This window comes from Amblyomma americanum, chromosome 11 (assembly GCF_052857255.1).
Source record: "Amblyomma americanum isolate KBUSLIRL-KWMA chromosome 11, ASM5285725v1, whole genome shotgun sequence".
Taxonomy (NCBI): Eukaryota; Metazoa; Arthropoda; class Arachnida; order Ixodida; family Ixodidae; genus Amblyomma; species Amblyomma americanum.
This window is the reverse complement of record NC_135507.1, coordinates 72,165,514-72,191,606: the sequence shown is the minus strand read 5'-3', so window position 1 is coordinate 72,191,606 and position 26,093 is coordinate 72,165,514. Positions and strand designations below refer to the sequence as shown.

General features: G+C 48.7%; 1 protein-coding gene across 8 annotated transcripts in view; it reads left to right on the top strand.

Annotated features, from left to right (window-relative positions):
- The first annotated feature begins 19,429 nt into the window (after window positions 1-19,429).
- Window positions 19,430-26,093, top strand: part of NfI (Nuclear factor I) — a 73,955-nt gene continuing 67,291 nt past the window's right edge. For 4 of the 8 annotated variants that reach the window (XM_077644452.1, XM_077644448.1, XM_077644449.1 and 1 more), the window contains exons 1-4: window positions 20,438-20,576; window positions 20,912-21,035; window positions 21,211-21,366; window positions 24,280-24,471. In XM_077644452.1, coding sequence (XP_077500578.1) covers window positions 20,572-20,576; window positions 20,912-21,035; window positions 21,211-21,366; window positions 24,280-24,471 — 477 coding nt within the window. In that variant the 5' untranslated portion in view covers window positions 20,438-20,571. Of the gene's footprint in view, window positions 19,824-20,437; window positions 20,577-20,911; window positions 21,036-21,210; window positions 21,367-24,279; window positions 24,472-26,093 lie in introns of those variants that run through there. The other 4 variants (XM_077644453.1, XM_077644451.1, XM_077644447.1 and 1 more) reach the window with 2 other exon arrangements.

Genomic DNA, 26,093 nt, shown 5'->3' with positions numbered 1-26,093 from the left:
GTTTTCATGTACGTGGCTTTGATGTCCAACTGCATAAGCGTGCTTTGATTGCGTTCCGCACACTGTACCGTGCAGGAGTAACTCCGGCGCGATGCGCGCGCCCCTCGCGGCGGAAAGGGCAGACTGTGTGGAAGACGCGCGCCGGCCCGCGCCGGCACGCGCCGCTCAGATGCAGCAAAACTGCCCGGGAGCGCGTCGTATTCTTCCTTCGCTCGTTGCTTTGGGGATATTCTGTGGTAAGAGATCAATTACTGAGCAGCAGTCTACAATAGCACATACTTGAACTCCCCAGGGACAATGTTTTTCACGTCCCAAACAAGTTCTACGATCCGAAGCGACAGGAACAGTGAATGGCTCTCGTCCCGACGGGCAGTGAGGCGGCAATCATGTCAGGATTCGCCGCATGACGTTGTTCCCAAAAGAGAAAAAGAAGGCACTCACAAACCCCTGCATTCTTAATTTTTCTCACCATCTGAAAAAAAGTGAGCTATTCGGCAATGTGGCCCTTGTATTTTGTGTTCACATTTAGCCTACCCGACAGAACGAAAGGGTGTGCCCTAGGAACCACAGAAAGCGTGGGTGGCGCGCGCCGACGCGGTTAGTTTTTACATAACGCTCAATTAACGTGTGGTTTGATCACGATATCAGCAAGTGTTTGTCAGTGCTTTTGTTCCCTTTTGTTGATTGTAACTTTTTTTCCGGGAAGGGCCTCACAAACACTCGGCTCCGACACAGGCTAAAAAAAAATGTGTCCATTTTTCAATAATAGTACAGTCTTTAAATAAAACGATACGAAATTTTATAGTTGCAATGATTTCCTCAACCATCATACAGATGCGAAAACGGAACTTTTAAAGAAAGGCGTATCTTGAAGGGAAATAAAAAATTTAAATTCGTATGTTCCAATCAGAACATTTGTAATTAAAGGGTCAACCTAGTATACTGGATCAGCCACTTCCTGGGCGCATACCAGTGCAGTGCGGCGAGAATGATCAAAGGGCGTCTTATTGAGATTAGCTGCGGAGACCACCGCTACATGCCGTACGTCCTTTAAAAACTATTCTGTCATCAGGAGAAGAGGAATCCGACCCACCGGAGAGATAATTGAAGCCTTTGAAAAAAAATTCTGCCAATCTACTACGTCAGTTATCTCAATTATTCTCACAGGCAGTGAGATGTCGCTTTCTATGAGCCTAGCTGGCCGACGTACGCGAATTTACAGGCCTTTCGTCAGCTTCAGGTATTTTTTCTCCGTTTCAGCTCCCCCTCCGTTCATTCCTCTTTTCCTTCCATACCCTTTCCTTCCTTCTCCACCGCCACTACCTTCGCAGTGTTCTTTTTCTTTTCATTCTCGCAGCTTTTTCATAAGTGCGTGCTCACCTCTCACAACAATCCGGCCGTCCCGCTTGATCGACTTGCTCGTGGCTGGCTTTGTGTCGCGTTGTACCACATGTGGGGGGTGCCACAAATCTTGTTATGTATTTTTCTACTTCTTTCTTCACCGTATTTTTTATCCCCTCTCTTCAATCCGTTGCTGTGTGTTGCTTCTTGCCCTTGGGCACCCTTATCCTTGTGTCGTCTGCTACGTTTCTCGTTCTTTGCTACTTAGACACACACTCCCAGCATAAAGCCAGGGCTCATCCACGTCTCTCTGTGTGGTGTCTTCATGCCCCCGCACTGTTTATTTATCGCTGTGTCACTCCAACTAGGCCAAATCGACACCACTTCGCTGCAACAATCTCGAAAACTTGCCGACGGCCGCCACAAACTGGGCGCGCGCCCGACCCAGGCGGCCGCGACTCTCCCAACGCATCTGCTCCGGCGGCCACCGGTTGCGCTGCCTGTTCGCCGAGAGTGCTGCCCCCTAGTTTCCTGCACGGTGCCCGCGCTGCCACCATGGGAGGTGGCATGCAGTTAATGGTTGATCGCGAGAGATTTATCACCAAATGAACGCTGCGGTCTAGCTATTGCCGCAGTGACGCGTGTCAATCGCAACGCTGTCAGCGCTAATGCATTCAGGCCACATCTCTCTCTCATCACCGCCACATGTATCAAAGCACGAATGAGGCGTCCGAACATCCAGGGAGCCAGTTCTGCGCTGTCACAGCGCAGGGGTTCACTCGAACCCGGGCTCTGTTGGGTAGCGTTGTTTGGTCGGAGCAGGGATGAGGAAGAATGAAGCCGACATTGGGGACAACCAAAACACAAACAGGTTTACTGGCACTTAGGGAAACTTATTTACATATTTTACGAAAGAACAAACAGTCAAGAATTAAGAGTTCATAGCGTCGAGCGGCTGGATGAGCCTTGTCGCCAAGGCCAGAGCCCTTCAAGGACTCTGCCACGGCCCAGAGCGTTCGTTTCTACTCAGGACGCCACTTTCACCAGGCGGTAGCCCATTGAACGCGAGGCACAGATCCGAAGAGTCTCCCCACATAGCACGTTGAGCCCCGTGGGAGTGGGCGAGGAGGATTTGGAGGTCCGCTGCTACTTCGTCCGAAGCTGTCAGTCACGGTTAATTCCGGGAAGGCGCCGTTGGCCGCTTTCCCCTTTCACTGTACACAGTCGGCCGCGTCTTGCGAGGAACTGCAGACAAAGGGAAGGTCATCTCCCCCTCTTCTTGTGAGTGGGAAAGATTCCAGCGGCTGCTTCCCAGGGAGGCATCTTTTTTCGCAGGGGCTCTCGTCGGGTTAATGCTCTGTCGAAATTGCCTCTACCACGTGGTCATCCCGGTCGATGAATCTTCGCTTTAATCGCCGGTGTGGATCCATTTCATAACAGTGCCCTTCCTTTCCTCAAAGCCATCGCCGTCTAGAGCATTGTCAACGCCAACGCCAATGAACACAGTGGACGTCGACATCTTTCGCTTTCTATATCCGGGATTAGCTGGGCTAATGCACATTAATTTTTGAATGTGGGTATACAATAACGTGGAGATGAAGATAGGTGTAACGTTGAGAGACCAGAAATGGGCAGAGTGGGTGAGAGAACAAACGCGGGTTAATGACATTCTAGTCGAAATCAAGAGGAGGAAATGGCCTTGGGGCAGGGCATGTAATGCGAAGGCAAGACAACCGCTGGTCCTTAAGGTTAACGGAGTGTATTTCAAGAGAAGGCAAGCGTAGCAGTGGGCGGCAGAAGGTTAGGTGGGTGGATGAGATTAAGAAGTTCGGAGGCATAGGGTGGGCGCAGCTGACAAAGGACAGGGATTATTGCAGAGACATGGGAGAGGCTTTTGCTCGGAGTGGACGTAGTCAGGCTGATGATTATGATGATGAAAAATTGTGGCTCCAATCCACGCAGTGAAGATGGTTGGACAGCGAAGGAATTCTGTTTGAATTCAATTTTTAGCTTGGCGGTTTTTGCTTACGACGACAGCACGAAAACGCAACCGCAATCTTTACGGGGAAACACACGCGGGGAGAAGGAACGTTCTTCGCATTGTTTGCAGGCGCCGTTATCATACATTATGCGGTTTGCACTTCACACGAGGGCTTCGAATGACGTCAACCAATTCGAAGCAGCTGCAAACGTAATGTTTTCCGGAACACGTAGTTGTAATTGTCGGCCACCGCGCGTCGGAAATATTTTTTCCTTTACGGTGCGGTTTGGGTGTCTACGAAGATATTCGTGACCGGCGTCATTTCCGTTCCTTACAACCAATTTTAACGCGACAACGTTAAGGGCCCCGTATCGCAGAAAAGCCGGTGCCGTCGGCGTTGGCCGTAAACGAAAAATCTCTCCTCCTCTTCCTCCTCCTCCTCCTCGCAATGTACGCCACTGCCCGAACAGATGGCGCGCGACTGCAGCGCCTCCCGCTCGTCTCGTTCGGGCGCAGTGGGGCCGTGCGGGCATGAAGGAATCACGCGGTGAGCGGCGATCAACGCAGCGCACGTCCAAAGCGCGTTCACCACGAAGCTTGCGGCTTGCTGCCCGTTCGTTCGGCGCGGAAGCTGTGATGGCGTTCGTGGCATCGGGTTTGTCGATAACCATGCGCCGGTGAACTATACGACTGCAACTTGAGTTCCGCGCGTGGTTTTCCGCTCCGCGCGTCCGTTTCACCGTATGTAGCAGAGCGATTTGGCTAGCGGGCAAGGCGTCGCGCCGAACGGGCAATGGCGTTCCATGGACTCCCTGGCAGTGCGGCAACACGCTGTCGCGTCCCACTCTTAAAGGTGAAGCTTAAGCGTCCTCCAATTTTAACGCGACAGCGTTAAGGAGCTCGTGTCGCAGAAAAGCCGGTGTCGTCGGCGTCTTTGGCCATGAGCGAAAAATGGAGCATCTCGGTGGACACCTGAATCACGCCGTAAGGGAAAAAATTTTTCTTCCCTTACGGCGCGATACGGGTGTCCAGCGAGAATTATGAGACAGGCGTCATTTCCTTGCCTTAAAACCAATTTTCATTTCATTTCCTTCCCTTACGGCCCGGTTCGGGTGTCCACCGAGATATGTCAGACAAGCGTCGTTTCCTTAAATTGTCCAACGGACCACGCGGCGCGCCGAACGGATGGTGGCGTTCCGTGGACTCCATGGCAATGCTGCAACGCGCTGTCGCGTCCTCCTTTCCACTCCCGGGGTTTTTACTGACGACACGAAAATTTCCTTGGACGTTAGAGGTATACAGCTTAACTGTAATTACTTTTTCATTGATTACTTCGTTGTTGACATGCGCTAACATCGCAAGGTACACTGGCGCCTCGCAAGGCAAGGGATGCAGATGAAGAGAGAAGTGCGGCCATGCGTGCCACGCACCTTATCAGCGGCCGCGCGTTATTTCCTTCCGCCGTCGCGGCCGCGGCTATTACACGACACAGACAAGAGCAACTGGCGTCTCCTGTCCCTGAAAAGGCGGGCGTGCGCGTAGCTAGCCATGCGCATGCGCGAAAGTGACCTCGAAGATAACGCCGGTCGCTATCTCGAGATTACTGCTGCAGGTATCGCTGACCTCCCATTTCCGCGTTCTTCTCAACAGCTTCTGTATACGGCTGTCCGCAACCGTATGGGAGGAACATTCTTCAAGGCCCCGTCGTTGTGTAACTCTTCCCGCAAAATGCATTTGATGGACTAGCGCAATTTCAATTACACTATCCGTTCAACGTCCCGCACTGATAATTCGATTTTTGTTTAATGCATAAATGCTTTCTATAATTTCAGGTCCGATTGTAAACCACATCGTCCGCACCACGGATCTCACAGGATGACTATTAACACTAATCCCTCATCATCTGTAGATGATGTCAGGATGGCGCAAAAGGAACAAAGACGAGAGAGGCACAAGAACACAACAGGACTGGCGCCATCTTGGAACTGAGGCTTATTCGCCCAAACTATTACATTTTATGAAGCACCCGATCCGTATCGCAGTAGCCTATAACACATATACGGGTAGTGAGATATATCACACATATACGAGTATCACACGATACGGCTCGGGTGCTTCATAAGATGTAAGGGTTTGGGCGAATAAACCTCAGTTGCAAGATGGCGGCTGTCCTGTTGTGTTCTTGTGCCTCTCGTCTTTGTTCCTTTCGCGCCGTCCTGACATCATTTACAGCTATGAACCAACTAGCCCCAAACCGATGCACTTCTTGACCCTCATCATCGTCAGCCTGACTATGCCTACTGCAGGACAAAGGCCTCTTCCATATCTATCCCATTAATCCTGTCCTGTTGAAGGCGCGGCCAACTATACCCCCGCAAATTTCTTAATCTCATTCGCCCATTTAACCTTCTGCCGCCCCCTGCTACGCTTGCCTTCTCTTGTAGTCACGATATATATATATATATATATATATATATATATATATATATATATATATATATATATATATATATATATATATATATATATATATATATCTGGAGAGAGAGAGAGAGAGAAGTGGTAGAGGAAAGGCAGGGAGGTTAACCAGAAGAAAGTTCCGAAAGAGGGATGAGGGGGGCACAAAAGAATAAGAAGTAGAGGAATGCGGTTCGTAGCAAGCACGACAGGCAATGACACAAGCACTGCAAGTCACCGGCCGCCGCAGCTGTAGCCTGCACACCTTGAGGGTTGTCGACTGCTGCGACCTGAGTGGAACAGATCGAGGGCCCTCCATCACAAGGCAGCGCAGACATTGCAGTATCAAGAAAGGCTGCTTGCCGTTGAGGCTGATAATGTAGATGGCAACGTAAGCATCGGAGTTCTCGGAAGGATGAGGCTGGAGGGTGCGTTGTGCCAGCTATTGGACAGCTGCAAGCACTGGATTCAACAAATACAGCATTTGCAGTGCATCCTGTGCAGCACTATATACATTTACACTATTCACATGGTCTCGCATAGGGTGCACCGTGTACATGGCCGGGTTAGAAGGAGAATAGGTATTATGAAGAGGGCTTAGCACCTCTTCTTAACACCCAGTTCAATAGGTTTCCATCATGAACAGGTGCTAGCCATCCGGAGAATATGTCTTCAGCAATGCAGAGTATTTGTTGTAAAATAATTTCGACCACCTGGGGATCTTTAACGTGCACTGACATCGCACAGCACACGGGCGCCTTTTGCCTTCCGCCTCCATTCGAAACGCGGCCGCCGAGGTCGGGTTCGAACCCGGGTACTTCTGAGGCCTTTTTCTGTTTGTAAGATCTTGACATCTTTCATTAGACCTGCCTTGTGTCGTCACTTTTTTTATCTTGTGCCTTGTCATGTTCATGAAATTAGGCTTGTGTGATTTCTTGGCCACAGTGGAATAGCAATGAACGAGTCGGCAGATTATACCAGGTGTTACAAGAAAGACTAAGTAATACTCAAAAATAGGGTTTTTAGGATAAAAATGTGCCTTTTTCAAATAGCATTCATTACCAGTGTTCGCAGACACTAGAAAACCAGTGAATCGTTTTAGTATTACGCTGCTGAACTATTTCTTAATAAATAATTTTTTAACTATTAAAGTTAAGCACCTAGTTGCAAATAGAGATTTGCAGCCTGTCGTTAGTAATAGCCATATCAGTTTTAGAATTTAGAAAGCATGATTACTCTTAGCGTTGTGGCTCGACAAAATTGGGCTTTTTTGACTGGTTACGCGTACTGGAGGGGTTGCTTTGCCTGCATGCTTTCCAAACCACGTGTATTTTGGCCTGATGTAGCCAAATTTTGTCAAGCCACAGCACCAAGGATAATCGCGCTTTCGAAATTTAAAAAACTGATGTGGCTGTAACTATAAAGACTGGCTACAAATCTAGAACTGCAACTAGGTGCCTAACTCTAATAGTTAAAAAGTTAATTAACCAGCTTACTACTCAAGATAATTCACTAACTTTCCCTTGTCAGCCAACACTGGTAATACTATGCCGAAAAAGCCATATTTTTACCACAAAGAGCCTATTTTTGAAAATTATTTAGGACTTCCGCCCCGCCGCGGTGGCTCTGTGGTTAGGCGCTCGACTACTGATCCGGAGTTCCCGGGTTCGAACCCGACCGCGGCGGCTGCGTTTTTATCGAGGAAAAACGCTAAGGCGCCCGTGTGCTGTGCGATGTCAGTGCACGTTAAAGATCCCCAGGTGGCCGAAATTATTCCGCAGCATTCCACTACGGCACCCCTTTCTTCCTTTCTTCTTTCACTCCCTCCTTTGCCCCTTCCCTTACGGCACGGTTCAGGTGTCCAAAGATATATGAGACAGATACTGCGCCATTTACTTTCCCCCAAAACCAATTATTATTATTATTATTTAAGACTTCCCTGTAACACCTTCTATATGCTGTACGTTGTTCTCTTTGCGAGTGCCTGTTTTGTCGTCACTCCCCTGCGTGCGCACTGCAAGCAACTTCTTTAATAATAATTGGTTTTTGGGGAAAGGAAATCTGTCTCATATATCGTTGGACACCTCAACCGCGCCTTAAGGGAAGGGAAAGGGGGGAGTGAAAGAAGAAAGGAAGAGATAGGTGCCGTAGTGGAGGGCTCCGGAATAATTTCGACCACCTTGGGATCTTTAACGTGCACTGCACGTACAGCACGCGGGCGCCTTTGCGTTTCGCATCCATAAAAACACCATAAAAATTCCTTTTAAAAAATTGAGTCTTAAAGCGTCACTTCCAATTTTACTCTAGTTTGGCGCAACTCAGTTTCACTACTGCCTATGGAAGGTATATATCCCTGCTAGATGTACCAATCTCGTTCCTCCCATTCCTCTTCTTCCCGTTTTTAAATTCGGACCGTTTGTTTCTTGTTCAGCATAGCGTGTTCTCGCTTATTCTTTTTCTATCTTAGAGGGAAAGCTCTGCTGCTCCCGTTCTTCAAGGTCATATCGGCATGCAAAATGACCTTGGGAGGCAGCGGAGCGCAAAATAAAAATAATAAAATACTCCTTCCGTTCTTCAAGGTCATGACAGCATGCAAAACCACCGATGGAGGCAGCGGTGCGCAAAATAAAATAATAAAAATTGAAAACCGTAATAAAACTAAAACTAAAAGCACAAAATAAAAACGAAAAACAAAATAGCAGAAAGAACGTATACAAAAGTAAAGGATTTCAGGAAGAAATGTGTAAAGAATTGCAGAAAGAACTGCACAGACAAATGTGTAAACAACTGCAGAAAGAATTGTAGAAAAGCAGCTTTCGCTCTGCGCACTAAGTTCCGGCAGAATTGCGATGAACCTGCGTCATTTTTTTTAAAGCTTTTCACAAAATCACGCGGTGTGTTAACTTTCATTTATGCTTCCTTGTGGGGCCAGTCGCCGTGGGTGTGTCACATTCTTCAAGGGCACGAAAACAACAATACCGGTCTGTGCAGGTAACAGTCATGAATGTATTTCTGCAACAGTTATTCCAAGTCTTTCGCGTGTGCAGGATATTTATTTTTTATTTCTTGAAAGAGAAGGCCAAATTGTGTCAGTAACAGAATATGCAAACTAGAACCACTTCGATGTTCTTTGCAGGTTGGTGAGCGTTTTGGATATATGTACGAGAGTTCAGGGGACGGTTGAAACCTGCGATTGCTGCTTCTTTCCACCTAAGTAAAATGTGTAAGAACAGAAACTGTATTTGAGTTCCAGTGGTGCCCTCTGCGAATCGAAGAACTCTCTGTTTCAGGTCATAACAGCTGTGCACTATAGTGAGAAGCGTTGGATAAATCAACAAGTATATGACGTTATTTAGGCGGCTTTTGGTCGAATAGACAACGTGGGAAATGAAATTTACACAATATTTTACCCACCAAGAAATCTTATTCTTGGCAGCGAATGTGCATTCGAAAAGGAATTTCTCAGGCACGCTATACTGCGCAAGGTTGTGTATTAGCAAAAGCTATCATTTCTTTCTTGCAATTATTTAAAGGGGGACGAAACTTTCAGCAATTTTTTTATTTATTGATGTATTTGCATTTTTTTTAGCACATGAGAAATAGCTTTATATTGACTGCGACAAAATTTCACTGTTATATCTCAAGGAAGTTGTTTTCTAATGCCAATTTTTTTTAATTAATCTTGTGAAAAGGCTGGTTCAGAATTCACTATGTTCCTACTGGCGTGCTACAGGTTAAGATATTCTGATATTTTTTTCTCAAAGCACAAATTTTAGACTTGAATGTTTGCAAAGCGGTGTTCGTTCACATATCTGCAATTAGGAGAAAATTCCATACTAGAAATTTAATATTCACAAAGTTTGAACAACTATAAATGTCTTGGCATGCAGAAAACAGTAACGGAGGGAGGCTAAACGCAAAAGGCGGCCGTGTGCAGTGCGATATAAGTGCACGTTAAAGATGCCCAGGTTACAGTGGCCTAGACCACTGTACCCCGGGTGGTCGAAATTTTTTCCGGAGCCCTCCACTACGGCACCCCTTTTTTTCCTTTCTTCTTTCACTCTCTCCTTTATCTCTTCTCTTACGGCGCGGTTTGGGTGTTCAGCGAGATATGTGAGACACTTAATGCGCCATCTCCTTTCCAACAAAAAAAAATCAAAACGACCGTTGTTGGAATGTTTCCCCGCAACGCAGAGATGGCGTGGTTTACGAAACAATTTTCTTTTGGAGTATCTCCCGATCGTTTTCAGCAATGAAACTTCGAGACAGTACAAAAAACGAGGCATACACGCGAATACTATAATTGTGAGGATATCTATTTTTTGGCCCTATTTGGCGGTTTAAAAGCCGCTTCCCACCTTAAGGGACATCAAACCTGGGAAGAAAATTTCACCTTACAGACCCTTGGAAGGTACAGACCCTTGGAAGGCTTTGCAGCATGACCGGATTGCATGGCGACACCGCCACATAAATTGCATGCAGCCAACGAATGTCGCGACTCGAATGCAACGGAGACTATGAGTTCGAGTGGTTTGTAATTGGCGTGTTAAGCATGCGTTTAATGAAATGCCAGTTTCGAACACAATTAGGCTGCGCTAAATCACAAAAAAAGGATACATCTTCCTAGCTGTGGCTGCATATCTCTTTGTGCAGTGCGTGACTATCTTTTTTTATAGGAAACAAAATGGAAAGACAGGCCCTATTCATCTTAAGGTGCCAACAGCTACTTCTTGTCGCATAAGCCGAAAAAACACAGAAGAATTGACACACTGAAAAGATCGGCTAACACATCGGCACAGTGAACAGCGGCATCCATGCTACAATACGCAACATGAAACACGTCACACATTGAAGAACTTCAGAATAGTGACCGTTAACAGCAGAGTGAAAGCTGGCAGGCCTAAAATAAAAAAGAAAACGCAAATAGGCTGAATCTACAAAATCAGCTATACAGTGACCGACGACCAGCAGTGTGTTCGTCTTGTGTTCGCCATGGAGCCAGTGGTGTCCATTAAAGAAGCATACCTAACCACTTCTATGTCTGCGTGAGTTGCTTTGCACGTCGTTTCCTGACACCGGCTCTCACTTAGTTGCTCCAACTGAGGATACATATGTCACGGGCACACAGAAGCTTTGCTCTGTAAAAGCAATCGCTTCCAACGGATCATATCGTTTCGGGACGGCGAAGCCGCTCACAGGCTCACTTACAAAGCTACTTTTTTTCCGCTAGGCTTCATTCGTTCTAGAGCTATGCCTTTCGGTCGAGGGATGTACACACAAATACTCCAAGAGACACGTAAGAGAGAAATAAAAAATTCCTGGTCTATTTGCGTAGTTAGGTGAAATGCGAATTGCCTGTGCTAGCAGTTCAGTTTTCCCTTCAGTTCCGATGTTCAAATTCAGTCTTCACGCATGGCAGTTGTTCGAATAACGATAATGGGTTCAATAAAGGCCGAGTTTGGGCGAGTTGGTTTTCTATGCTGAACGTAAAAGCGCAAAAACAACAAGGACGTAGAATAAGACACACAACGCGAGCGCTCACTTCCAACTGATCTTTATTACATGCAAGAAACAGAATTTTACACTCTCGGTAATGATATATACTCGATAGATAATATACACTCGTCAACTATCTTTCACTACTCTGTGGTAATGCCTTGCAGGCATTATTGAGAGTATAAAACTCTGTTTCTTGCATGTAATAAAGATGAGTTGGAAGTGAGCGCTCGTGTTGTGTGTCTTATTATACGTCCTTGTTTCTTGCGCTTTTACGTTCATAATGGGTTAATGTCCATATATGCGGCATTGGTCATTCTGTCTATTCATAGATCCCTGGTAGTCTTCCTACCGCTCCTGGCGCAGTGGTGCAGCATTCAAGCGATGCGCCACTTCCCTTCTACGGGAGATGCACTTGGGTTGCTTGGGTTAAGTCGCGACCCAGGTTGCTCTTCGAGAGCTGCCTCTCATTAATAAATGAGCTGCCGCCTGACACGGTGGGCAGGCTGCTACGTATTATATATACCGTGGAAGGTTGCCCACCCTCCAGTGGGCAAGCGAGCAGCCTGGCACAGAACACGCTCCAGGCAAACAGACAAAAACACAAAGGTTAAATGCGGGGAACGGCCACCACAAGTGCTAGCGCACTCAAAAGTTCACAGGGACAGTTAATTCATTATGTGTTCGCAATGCCATAGCATTAAACGCTGTTGATGTCGTTAGGTCGAGATTCGTGTCATTCTTTCATGGATGTGTTTGCGGACCCCACACGTCCGTCTTCCCACGACCGCACAACTATTCGGGTCATCTATAGCTGGTGTCCAGATCTTCAGCTATTTCGTCGTGCAACTGGAGAGACAAAGCAACGGCTGTTCTCAGTATAACTGACATGTCAACCTTCTAGGCATTCATTTTTAATGACTCTCTCTTTTCGTCGAACGGCAAGTGAGCACCCGTAATCTCTGTCGTGACGTCGGTCTAGCCTATCATTAGCGCGTCGCTCGACCACGGCACGCCGACAGCACGACTTTTGACACGCTTGACGATGTAACTAGAGGGATGTTTTGGCGTCATTCCAGCAGCGCCATCTGCAGCTTCACTGTGATTATAACTAGAGCAACAGCCCGTAGCCCTGTTTGGCACGGTGTTGTATGACGCTGCGCAGAAGTCCCTGTGTCGGCGTAGAACCGAGGAGTTGTTATGGTAAAGTGATTAGCGTAATTTAGTGGCCCAGTGATATTGTAATCAAATTTTATCCATTCCCTGTACTGAAGCGACTGACAACTGACCAATGCGTGCTATGAGGTCGCGGCGAAAGTAGCCTTGTTTGTGTCAACATTTCCGGTTGAACGAGGAATTCCAATTCGGTATAGAAAAAATTGGAGGAGACACTTAAGTTCCGCCTTAAGGGTATGACGCGATATCGTAATGGATTAATCCCTAAATATGCAGAATTGGTCATTCTCTACTTAAAATTAATAGATCTCAGGGAGTCCTCATACCGCTCCTGGCGCAGAGGTGCAGAGGTTAAGCGACGCGCCACTGCCCTGCGATGGCAGGTGCTGCCACCGGTGGACCTTGTGCGAGATACCAATTATTAATTCAACTGCCACCTACCACGGTGGCCAGTTTGCTCGCAATTCGGTGGGCAGGTTGTGACGGCAACGCAAGGTCACGTGACCTAGATGGCCCACCTAGGCTGCTGCTCTGGGCATTTTTCGTGGATTTTTCACTCACGGTCAACGATGACGCCGACGACGGTAACGCCGGATTTTCTGCGGCACGACCACCGTGACGCTATCGCGCCTCTAATGTAACTATTGCGTAATCAGGTACTTAGAACTTCTAGCCTTTCAATTCAGAAAAAAAAAAGAGAGATGAACAATAGTGTACCTAATATTTGTTCTTGGTGTCTTTAATTCTATAATCGGCAGGTAATGTGCCTGGACAGCTAACAAGCCTTAGATGAAGAGTCTCGGAAAGTAACAACGGAGTTCGCTCTTAAATAGAGATGACTACAGCGACATGACTGCTGGCCTCTCAATCCCCGAACCAGGAACAGAAAAGAGATGGGTCATATCAGGCAGGAATGGTTATAACTGGAGTTGCATGGGAATTCCTGGCGAATACTCTTCTTTGTGCTGAATTTTGCCTAAGAGTGAAAAAAATAAATAAATAAAATTCTACGATTTTCGTAGTTCGGCCAGGAACGAATTAGGTGCGCTATAACACTTCGGTTTTCACCGCGGTTGCCGTGTTGAGATCCATTCTTCACGGATGGAAGTTGTTCGGATAGCGATAGAGGGTTATACTGCCCATATATGCGGTATTGTCATTCACTAATTTACGTTCATAGATTCCTGGAAGTGCTCGTACTACTCCAGTGGTGCAGCGATTAAGCGATGCGCCACTGTCCTGCGATGGCAGGTGCTCCCAGCGGTGGGGCTTGTTTGAGTCAGGTTGCTCTTCCCGAGCAACATCTCGCGACCAATCGTTAACTGAATCGCCACCTGCCACGGTTGTCAGCGTATTACACCTGGCAGGTTTCCCACAACCCGATGGGCAGGTGAGCAGCATGCCAAAAAGCAGGCTTCAGACAAACACAAAGAAAAAAAACACAACGGCTAAATTCGGGGAATGGCCACTATAATTGCTATCGCACCATAAAAATTGAGAATTTCCTCTCTTCCTTTCTTCTTTCACTCCCTCCTTTATCCCTTCCCTTACGGCGCGGTTCAGGTGTCCAACGATAAATGAGACAGATACTGCACCATTTCCTTTCCCCCCAAAAACCAATTATATTATATATTCATTCGGTATGCAGACACTAGCACACACGCAGGACAAATATGACGGTCATAACAATAATAACAAATTGGTTTTTGGGGAAAGGAAATGGGTCAGTATCTTCCTCACATCTCGGCGGACACCTGAACCGCGCCGTAAGGGAAGGGATAAAGGAGGCAGTGAAAGAAGTAAGCAAGGAAGAGGTGCCGTAGTGGAGGGCTCCGGAATAAATTCGACCACCTGGGGATCTTTAACGTGCACTGACATCGCCCAGCACACGAGCGCTTTAGAACACCAATTATGATTAATATTATTATTATTATTCCTCCATAAAAACGACGCCGTCGCGGTCGGGTTCGAACCCGGGAACTCCGGATCAGTAATCGCACAATCCCCGATCTCGTATCCGCGCCACGTTGATTTTACTTTAATGCGCTAGGATTTAGGTTGTCTTGAAAAAACCACCCGGTTGCTCCATAACTAAACTCCCTGAATGGGCGAGAGGCTCGTGACGTCATCAGCAGCACCAAATTTGAAAATCTGATGACTACAATGTTCGAGTACCTTCGACTGGATTACCATATAGGATCATACTAACCCGACACAATTTTCCACCTTAAGCCGTCCACTAATCCCCAATAATACACTTAAACCGCTCACTAATCTGCACGAGTCCACCTTATCCTACCCTCTACTGCACCCTAATTTATCAACTAATAAACTTAATTCACCCACTGTACACTTTAATCCACACACTAATACACCTTAATCACTTTTCTGCCGTGGGCCTTTCAAGATATTGGGGGAGCTGTAAAATTTTTTCAGGTGGGCCAACTTACAAATGCTATTGCATTTTTTTCTCTGAGGATGTGTTTAATAACCCCAAGTTTTTACAGCTGTAAATGGATGAATGAATATCAACCCGAAACGGAGAGTTCAGTGAGCTGCTCGACGCAAGATGAGAATGGGCGTTAGTCAAGATGTAGAATACTTTATAGGGCTATGACAAACACGATACTATTCAAATGGGTTTCATGCAACCCCCCTCACTATCATATCCCAGCTCGAGTATTCGCCGGAATCCTCAGCCGCTTTGATTCCGTACACTTCCCTAACTCCCCTCATTATTACTGGGGCACTGTCTGTCGGCTGCGGTGCCTTAATAATAATAATAATAATAATTGGTTTTGGGGAAAAAGAAATGGCGCAGTATCTGTTTCATATATCGTTGGACACCTGAACCGCGCCGTAAGGGAAGGGATAAAGGAGGGAGTGAAAGAAGAAGAGGTGCCGTAGTGGAGGGCTCCGGAATTATTTCGACCACCTGGGGATCTTTATCGTGCACTGACATCGCACCGCACACGGGCGCCTTAGAGTTTTGCCTCCATAAAAACGCAACCGCCGCGGTCGGGTTCGAGCCTGGGAACTCCGGATCAGTAGCCAAGCGCTCTAACCACTAAGCCACCGCGGCGGGGCTATGCAGTTCGGAATTTCTGCGTTGTTTTTGGAGCAAGTGTATGAGGCGATATTTGCACGCGCTCCGCTATTATTTAAAGAACGAGCGATTTTGTTGTCCTTGTTATCTTTATTTTTTAGGCATTAACAGCTGCATGATGAGCTTCAAATCGTGTCGCTGTTGGCGTCGGTAATCAGGCACTTAACTGTTTATATTTGTAAGCTGTAGCTGTAAGTATAACTGCCCGTACCTTTGTCTAACTACCCCACCCAGCACAAAAATTCGCACACAAAGCCTTAATCCCCAGTTGGTTTTCATTTCGCAGAGCGCTAACCAAACTAAATTATACTAAAATTCGGAGTCATTTACCACGGCCGCAACATGTCTTAGCTATCAGTGATGGCGCAAAAATGAAGCCGGATACGTCGGAAGCCGCGTAATGTCACCGCGGTTAGGTTGGTTGTTCATGCGTCAACCCGGTTGACACTATATATAGGACAGAAGAGATGCAACATTAGCGTTGCTATGCTCTTGTGTTACTGCCAACAAGCAAATATATTCACGAAACTAAGCGAACGAAATTATGGAAATTTCGCTTTTTGAGGGATGATGTTTGAGCGGGTAAAATGCCTTCCTCTAGGCGGGTTAGGTGGATTCTGACGTTTCCAAAGGGCTGACTTAATTATTGGCGAGACAGCAACCCGACCGCGGCGGCAGCGTTTGATTCAGTGGAGGCGAAACGCATAGGTGCCCGTGCGCTGTGCGATGTCAGTGCATGTTAAAAAACCCCAGGTGTCGAAATTATTCCGGAGCCCTCCACTACGGCACATCTTTCTCCCTTTCTTATTTTTTTTTTCGTTTTACTGGTCGGCGTCTCTTTGTTTTGAAATTTCACTCCTTCCTTTATCCCTTTCCTTACGGCGCGGTTCAGGTGTCCGCCGATATATGAGACAGATACTGCGCCATTTCCTTTCCCCAAAAACCATTTAAAGAAAAGGCAGCAACCAAAGAGAGGCGGATAAAGGAATGACATCTTAGAGCAGAGTGCTGCAAAAGGCAATATGATCTCGCTGCCCGAGGAAATACTCTCGAAGCTAAATCAAGCGTGTCCCCCCCAAAAAAGAATAATCCACGTAATATCGTCCAATTATACATTGCAGCTTGGGTGTTTCCTGCACTACATGTTTAAACATCGCATCATCACCAACATTTGCCTTCGGTCTTGTATTGTAGGATTTGACAGGAGTGCCTATCACAGCGCCTAGGTGACAGTTAGCTAATCACCTCGAGACAATTTTATTTTTCATGGTGGGTGAACAGCGCAACAAAGGCAAGACAATAAATAATAATAATAATTGGTTTTTGGTGGAAAGGAAATGGCGCAGTATCTGTCTCATATATCGTTGGACACCTGAACCGCGCCTTAAGGGAAGGGATAAAGGAGGGAGTGAAAGAAGAGAGGAACAAATAGGTCCGTAGTGGAGGGCTCCGGAATAATTTCGACCACCTGGGGATCTTTAACGTGCACTGACATCGCACAGCACACGGGCGCCTTAGCGTTTTTCCTCCATAAAAACGCAGCCGCCGCGGTCGGGTTCGAAAGGCAAGACAAGCGCTGACTAGCAACTTTTATTGCAGAACGAAAAGTGGTAATATATAGTGAACGTAAACAATAAGATATAAAAAACAGAAAAAACGACGAAAGGGGGTAAACAACCTATGCCATTCTTCAATAAACTCAGTTGCTAGTCAGCGCTCGTCTTTGTCCCGCATTTGTTACGCTGTTCGTCCACCATGAATGCTTACCAGCTCGCCCAAATCTCAGCTTTACTCAATTTTATTTTTGCTCCAAAGGCTCCACCATCTTGAATTCGATTCTCAGGGAGGAAGGATATGTCAGTTTGTGCTCGTATTGTCTCGTAAACAACAAGATATACAGGTCTACTACTACGCTATGTGCGCTCGGGTTTGTATGTACAGTGTTTCTATATGTTGTAAATATGTGCAGTGGTGTACCTCACGCAAGGTTGCAACTCGGACAGCATACTTGGTCTCTCGCTCGCGAGCGTCGCAAACTCGTTCAATTAAAAAAAGAATTGTTAATATGTAAGTTGTGTACAAACCCCTCCCCCGTCCTTTCTCGCTATCACTCCCCTCTGTTCTTTTCCTTGATATCCTCTCCCGGTCCCTTTATTTCCACCGGCTGCAACATTTTTTTCCTTCATTTTTGTATTTTTCCTGAACTACTACATTTACTACTACTACGTTTAAACCCCACATTACGTTAGTGAAGCCGATGACAGGAGTGGAGGCTATATTTTTTTTACGTTAGGACAGCTAGATGCGTATAAAGTGTTGCAATGCAAGAGCCCGCGACGAAAATACCAGGACTTCTCGACCAACTTCACTCCGACTCCCACCAACTGCCTCTCAAGGCATCAAATGGGTGGCTATTTCTTCTCGGAAATCCAGATATCCTGGGACCATGGCTTCACCTTTCACCAGCAGAGATTGGCGCCAAAGCATTTCGATGATTTGAAGGCGTGGATGCGCACTTGTTCAATAAGATCGTTACCTACCTACATGTTGATTAACGACGCGCTTGACTATTTTTTTTACACGTCGGTTTACTGCGTCACGGAGTATTGTAACACGCGAGTAGATTTGCCGAACGACTGAAGTAATCTAGCACTTTTTTTTTACGGTGTACTGCATCCAACCCGACATTGTGGTAGGCTAATCTTGTTTTCATTTTAATCTCTTCTACGAGGAGGCTGCGGGAGTTGACGCAAACCGAAGTAGCAGTCCCCAGGGGGAATATTTCCTCTCTTCTGTCTCGGCATTGCCGCGAAGACCACAGAAGCGGCTCGCAACATCCGCTCTTCGGCTCGGCCAGCGACGTGGCACGGCAAACCGTCACGTACTTCGAAAAACGGAGTCCGAGACGCAGCCCCAAACGTCGCGCGGTCGACTCTCGGTGTAGTAGTCGGCAGCAGCAGAGGACGCACCGCGGCAGAGGACAATCGTCCGCCTCTCGTCGTCTCGCTCGAGGATCGTAACGAGCCGCTTTTCCATTCACCTGTCTCGGGTAGCATGATGAATGGCCTGGGAAAAGCCGCCGCGGGACGTGCGGGGCAACCGCTTTTTACGAGCCCGCGGCTGCGCCATATGCAACCGACGCCGCTGCCGCGGGCGTTGCTAGCAGCTGCACAGGCCCCCCGGAACGGCGAACGCTGCGGCGCGAACGACCCTGGCGTAGCGCGACTAATCGGAAGTCAGCATCGGTTATATAAGATCGCCGATACGGTCGCACGATTAGCGCGCGCCCGCGGCCGCTTCGCGAATAGGGCGCCTAGCGACACCGGGCTGCTGCTTCGCGCGCTGCGGACGTCGCCGAGTGAACGCGCGGAGAGCTCCAAGTCACGGCGCTATTTTCAGAGTTCCAGTGTCAGGCGAACGACCGGGCATCAGCGGCCCGGAGAAGAAGCAGCGAGAGGAAGCGCACAAAAAAATAAAACGCGCTTCTTTTCTCCCGGGACGTCCGCCGCCGCGCCGCGGGCGTCGTCTGCTGTCGACGCTGGGCGCGCGCGCGTTCGTGGCGTCGTAGTCGCCGTCCACTTTATTCGGCCGGCGTGGCGAACTTTGCAGCGGTCTCTCCTCCACTCGGCCGTTTATCTCAGGGCCGATCGGTTTGCGTTATCCAAGCGGGCTCCGAAGAATGGGGCTCGTTTGCTTTCTTCTCTTTTCGCCGACGGCCTCGGCCGAACGCCGCCGACGCTGCGGGTGATGCGGCCTCACGTGGAGCGGCGTCCCGCCTCCCCTGTGACGCGCGGTGCGTCACGCGACTGGAGCGCCACCATTGGCTCGGCTCGGCGGTGAGTGACGGCTCGGGCCGGTTATCGCTCCTCCCCGCCTCGCACGCCCAGCGACCCACTGCAGCGGCGGCGATTATTTGCCCGTACTACGCCACAGTTGAAATCCGCATTGATTTTGGCGCAGCTTTTTGTTTGGTTGGCCCGGCGAGTTGCTCTTCATCCTCCGCCATCATCTGCTCGTCCCGGGATCAGTGGAATCGATAGAGGCTGCGGCTTTCGGCTCCAGCGGGCCCGCTGCTGCTCGACCGGTGGCCTTCTCCTCTAGCGTGTGTCTATCGCCGTCGAGGAAAACCCGGAAGGAGCGTGCGTATTTTCTGTGATAACACTCCGAGTCGACTGCCGCCGCCACCGAGTCGCCCGCCAAGTGTTGTGCCCGGAAAGGATGCCGACGCGCGTGCTACGGTTCTGCTGCTGCTGCTTCTAGAGCATGGTGAGTGCATGCAGCCACTGCGTGCGTGTGCCTTCTCCTCTGGCGCGCGCTCTGGGGCGCGGCGCGCGCCGCGAGCCCCGCGCGGTCCCTTGGAAGGCTGACCGGCCCCCGTGCTGGGCCCAAGCCAGGTCAGCGGCGCCGCGCTGGCTCTCGCCGCGTTCGCCCCGCGACTCTCGAGAGCGGGCCCCGGGCGTGACCGGCGGCGCGCTAGGCCTAGACTCCGCGTTCGCGAGGCTTAAGCCCGCGTGCCCTTGGGCCTCCTCGCGCGGCGCTGGTTTCGGATCGCCCGTTATGGGCCGCGCGCCGCCGTGAAAGCTGAGCACGCGGCGCGCGCGCGATGGGCTGCCGCGGTCGTGTCCGAACGGTGTCGCGTTTCGAGAAGGCGCCAGGGGTTTGCCCCGCGACCGCAGCGACGTCGGCGGCGCAGCAGCGGCGGCGTCTGCTGCTGTCCCCCCGGTCGTGTGTGTGTGTGTGTGCGGCAGTTATGTCAGCCGAGCCTTGAACGGGGCCGACCTTGCACGCCTTGGCGGCTCGGAAGCGCCAAGGCGAGCCTCGTCATGGGCGACCATGTCCCGAGGGCGCGCTCCCAAAAGGGAACGGGCTCGATCAAGGCCGGCCAGTTTGCCGCACTGTCCTTGTGTAATGTGGTATCCTTGGAGGCGCAGTTTCGCGGAGGCCCTCGCGCGCTGCTGCCGCCGCCGCTTCCGCTGCGGAGCTCCCATGCGGACCGCCTCGGGGACTCCAAGCCATGAGGTAAGCGCGCGCGCGCGAGGTTTATTTCCAGGGCAGCCCGAATTAGCGGCGCTTCCCGCCCCCTCGAAATAGACGCGTGCGCGGCTCGCGCGCTGGTCCGCGGTGCGCGCGAGAGAGCAACCTTGAAATGCGCGCCGCCGGTGCGAACCCGCCGCTGTGGACGGCCCGTCGCCGGTCCAGCCCTTGACATTCGGACCTGCCGCGCGGACTTGCATCCCCCCGGCCGCGCGCGAGCTCGCGGCCCGTGCTGTCGACGCGGCCGCGCGGACCTTGGGGCGCCGTTATCGTGGGGCGGCCTTGGCGGCTCGTAATCGAGCCTGTGTTGGTCGACGCAGGCGTCGCAGCGGAGCCGCTGCCTCGTCGTGGTACTGCCTGCCCAGCGGCCTGCAGCCGATGGTGGCGTGCGGCATACCGGCCAGCTGTAGCCTCCCCCAGCTCTCACGGGACTGCATGCCTCTGGTGGGTACCGCCAAGGTCTGCTCGAGCGAGCGAGCAGCAGAAGCGCGCGCTTCCGGTCCGCCCAAGGTTGGCCGCCTGTGACGCCGCGCGCTGCTGTTACGTCAGGGCCGCTCACCTTGGCCGCGGCGGCCGCTAACGCGCGCGCATGTTTTTCTTCCGCGTCTGCTGTGCGCAGGATGAATTCCATCCATTCATTGAGGCCCTCCTGCCTCATGTGAAGGCCTTCTCGTACACCTGGTTCAACCTCCAGGCGGCCAAGCGCAAGTACTTCAAGAAGCACGAGAAGCGCATGAGCCTGGATGAGGAGCGCCGCTGCAAGGAAGAGCTTCAGGTGCGGACACGCGAGGCCTTGACACAGAGCCGCCGGGCAGCCGCCCTTCGCGCTGCTTCCTACCGCACTGCCAAGGTCCTCACCCCCTCGCCCCCCACCGCGGCCGCCCGGACGGCGCGCAATCTTGAACGCCGCCGCTTGTAGTGCCTACATGCTGCGCTATCGGCCCGTGGCGGTTCCCCGCGCGGTAACAGCCGCGTTCGGAAAAAACACCACTTACGCGGCGGCCTCCGCCAAGGCCCACGCTTGGGGTTCACGTGCCTGCGGTCGCCGCGCTGGTGGCCGACTGTCGAAGGAAAAGTCTTCCTCGAAGTGCGCACGTCGGCTAACTCCTACGTGTGGTGCAAACCAGCTCGCTAACCACGTCGGGAGATGCTTATCTGCACGTGGAAGAGCGGGGAATCGCCATGAGCTGGCGTGATGAAGGCCATAGTGAATGTGCGCCAGCTCCGGCTCCGTGTGCGGGCTTTTATTGCGCTCAATGAAGAGTGAGCAAACCGATGTTGAGGTCGCGCGCGCGATCACTCGGGGCGTGCTTCGGTCACTGTCCCCAACAGCTGGTGTAGGGCCAAGTGGGCCCCTGTTGCGAGCTGTCGGATTCTAGCTACCTTGCATGCTTGCACACAGGTGCCAATCGTTGCCAAGAGCGTAAAATAAAAAAATAAACGAACAAAACTCGAGTGAGGGTGTTTCCCGCCAAGAGTGCTCGCACTTAGTGAGCCGAGGCCGTCGCCTTTCACTTCCGCATGCAGTGGCCCAACAATCTTTGGCGAACTTATGCTGCTATGAGCTGGTGGCTTTGAGGCTTGGTGTTAGCAACAGCAGTGGATTTGCATACTTCTAGTGCGGTTAGCATAAAAAGGTTCTAGTTTAAATCAGCCCTTACGCTCTGCTGACTATAATTTTCACTGCTACAGGAACTCGCATTATTTTAAACTAATTAATTCGAACGTCCAGTTTATTAATTGATGATTTGGTCCAGTCAACTTCAAATGCATCAAAATAACTCCAATTTGAGCTTGCCATAATTAAAAGAAATTTTGCTTGGTCCCCTTTGAGTTTAAATTATTGAGAGTTCACCATAGTTTCTTTATATTCAGTTCATGCTTCTCTGGCTCATTGACATCGCAATGCGATAACGCTTGCGTGCTTATGTTTTAATTTTTGGAAAAATTTCTGCTTGTTCTTACATGGCTGATGTTTCACACTATGACTTACACAAACCTGCATGTGTGATATTATTCGCCACTTTCTTGCTTATCTGTCCTTGTGCTTGCTATAATTGGAGATATCTTAGGTCTCCAGTGAAGCTTTGCCCATGTTTGTGACCATCCCTTATGACTTTTACTCCACAGCAAGGAAAAAGTTTGTTACTAAAGCATTTCTTGTTACCTGAACAGAAAGCTATTCACATGATGAATTTACAAGTTCATGAATCTTGATGTGTCCCACATGTTTAATCGAGTGAAACGTTAAAAGTGTTCATTTTGTTTTTTGCTATGATTGGTTAGCTGTGAATGTTTTTTTTTCTTATGGCATCCTATTATAGGTACTCTTTATACCAAGTAGCATCTGCAACTGGAATTACTGGGTACTATTGCCTGCCCAAACGTATAGAGAAAAGGCAAGACTCAACACCAAGAAAGATAGCTTAATTAAAAGTGATCATATCTTGAATGACTCTTAAGGTTGCCGCAACCAGTAATGATGTTTAAGGGTTTCCAGTCCTGTTCAACATAGACTGCAAAATTTTTACAGTTCTTCATCGATGTCAATGAATTTTGGTGCTGGGAAAAACAGTCGCTGACTTTGGTTAGTATAGCTAACTATGGTACAACCAGCAGCTTCATTTGAAGCATAGTTCTATGCTTGCAGTAATTTGGAATGTGACTTGTACTTGTTACATGTGGAAGCTCAACCTAATTGTTTCACAAAGGGCAAAAGCCACGAGGCTGAGCATAATGCACAGACTCTCTAGTTTATGCGAGTGTTTCTGCAGAGATATGTGTGCTTTTAGATGTATAAGAATAACAGCAAGGACAAGCTAAAGTTACGTGGCTTTGCAGTCATAAAATTTTTGACAGAAGTGACAAGGTTACTTGTGGACGTGACGTGTGCCTCAAAATGAAGGGTTACAGGCCAATGGGAAAGTGGAAACATTGTCAGCTTTCTTTATATTGAACTCAACGAGACCTAGATTATTGGTTTTAACTGGCCTTGCATTGCTTGCTGTAGAGGTTGCTTTCATAATTTATCATCAAGCCTACGCTATTTTTCTTGGCATAACTTGTAATGTCAGTGTTGTAATGTTCGCAGTCTTTCAAACAGGCACTTCGTAAATCATCTTTCAAGATTAAGGTACGTGCTCAGTGGACGAGCGAAGGATGTTTTCACAAGGCAGTCACACTTCCACTTCAGACACTCAGAACTGTGAAGCCTGAACTGTTTGTTGTCATAACTCATTTTCCCCTTTGAATTCACGGGTGTGATTGGCCAATGCGAGGCCTGAAGGTGGACTTACTGTGGTTGCAAGGATGACTTGTAGTAAAGGTGACCTGTCTCAGAAACTATAAAATGAGACTATGAGACAGTGGTCGCTTTATATTGATCTCAGGCTAGTCATCGAAGTGACTGCGTCATCAAAAGCGCAGTGTCAGCAGGCACAGCGGTGAGTTTTGTAAAGATCACCCTTCATATTTGTGTGAGGTCAACCTGAGGAGGTGACAGCTGTTTAAAACACAGAGTGTACAGCGGAAACCTAGGTGTGCCCTGTAATAGCAGCCAATGTGTGGAGCATTGGTGGGGGCGACCATGGCCTGTCCAAGCACCGCGTGATCGTCCGGAAGTGAGGCACGGTGGTGGCCCTGTGATGGGAGATGAGCGGCACACGCCTTGTTGCCATGGAACACACAGGGCGAGCGGCCAGAGGTGAAGCAGAAGTGGGCCTCCCGGCTGTTGGGCAAGCTACGCAAGGACATAACGCAAGAATGCCGCGAGGACTTTGTGCTGGGCATCACGGGCAAGCGGCGGGCCGCCTGCGTGCTCAGCAACCCCGACCAGAAGGGCAAGATGCGACGGATCGACTGCCTCCGGCAGGCTGACAAGGCAGGTGCCCCTATTAGCTCTCTCATCTCTCTTGCAGCTTTAGCACTTCGCTTACTCCTTGCGTCCTTCGCCGCAGAAAGAAATGCGTTTTTATGATTCCTGAGGGCAACTTAAAAGTTGGTACCGCTGTTGTTTAGAACCCGTCTTGCACGTGGACGTTAGTATTTGTTCTATAAGGAGCGGTATCTATGTTCAGTATCTCATCAAAGTTGTTGCTTTGCCTAAAAGCCTTCGTCCTTTATTCTTTTTCACCATCTTTTTCAATCAGTCTTAATGTCCCACTAATGATGTTTTACAGGTTCTCGTGTTGTGCGCTTACCTCTTTTGTCATGATAGTTGTTTTTAAATCTGCTTGTAGAATGTAGCATCAATTTTTCTTATAAGCAGTGCCGGGCCAAACAAGTTGTCAGTTAGCGAATAGGCTTGTTATTCTCATTGCACGAGCACATGCATTACAGAATGCTAATATTCGCTTACTAGACTGACTGACAAAAAAACTGTTCTGCTTTCGTTTTCATTGGTGTTATTTGCTGTCTACACTTATTTGAAACCAAGCTGGCTGTTCGCACTAGTGCAGTTTTTTTTATGTTGGAATTTTTAATTATGAAGTGCTGCCTTGGGATGTGCCGTTAGTTTATGTTGTAATCGCATTGCAGTAAAGTAGTCTTCCCCATGCGACGTGCACAGAACGAAGGAATTGTGCTTACTCGAACATAGGTCAAGCAAAAAGTGCTGGGTTAACTTCCCAAGGCCGCAGCCAGTTGCAAATGACATTTATTATATTGGGTCATCTGAAACGAATGAAAAATAATATTGCCCGACATGTGCCATTTTGAGATTAAAGGAACGAGTAATGCAAATTTAGCTCGATCAGTAATTTCCCAACAGATGTGAACAGGACACACCTTGATTTGTCCTTCCAGGTACACGTAGTATTTATGGGAAAATGGTTCCCCCTCTGTCCAAGTCGTTTTGGGATACTATATACTGGAGGTTCATATATGCTATGAGGGGCTTCCGTAAATTAACATTTTAATGCATTGACTTTGTTGATCAATGTCTACAATAGCAGGGACGCAATGGACTTGCATTAGTTTAAAATTTGCTTAATTCAAATCACCACTTTATTGTTTGAGCACTTCAGCTCTATCAGTATAAAGTGCATTAAAAAGGCTGTCATTAATTTGAGCAAATTTTTGGTCCCCCTTGAGATCATATTACGAGAAAGAGTCAGCTGTATATAGCAAGGCAGGGAGAGGTGCATGTTAATTGTTTTGTTGCCAACAAAGAGCGTATCTTCACATCACAGATGCAAACACAGCCTATTTCTATATAGATGAGGAGACCAACATGCCAGAAAGATTAACAGCAAAACATTATATATGTTTCGGCTCCTGTTATCACGCACATGGCATCCAGGGCCACCTGACTATTATATTTACCTCATGGTGACATTGGCTAAACGATGACATTGGGTGAATGGTGACATTGTGGGGATCTATCTGAACAACCATCACATGACATGTCGCTTGAATTACAATTTTATCACTGCAACCCTCCCATGCAGTATGAGTGTACTCTAATTAAGTTACACATCGATAAATTTGGTTGGATTTATACAC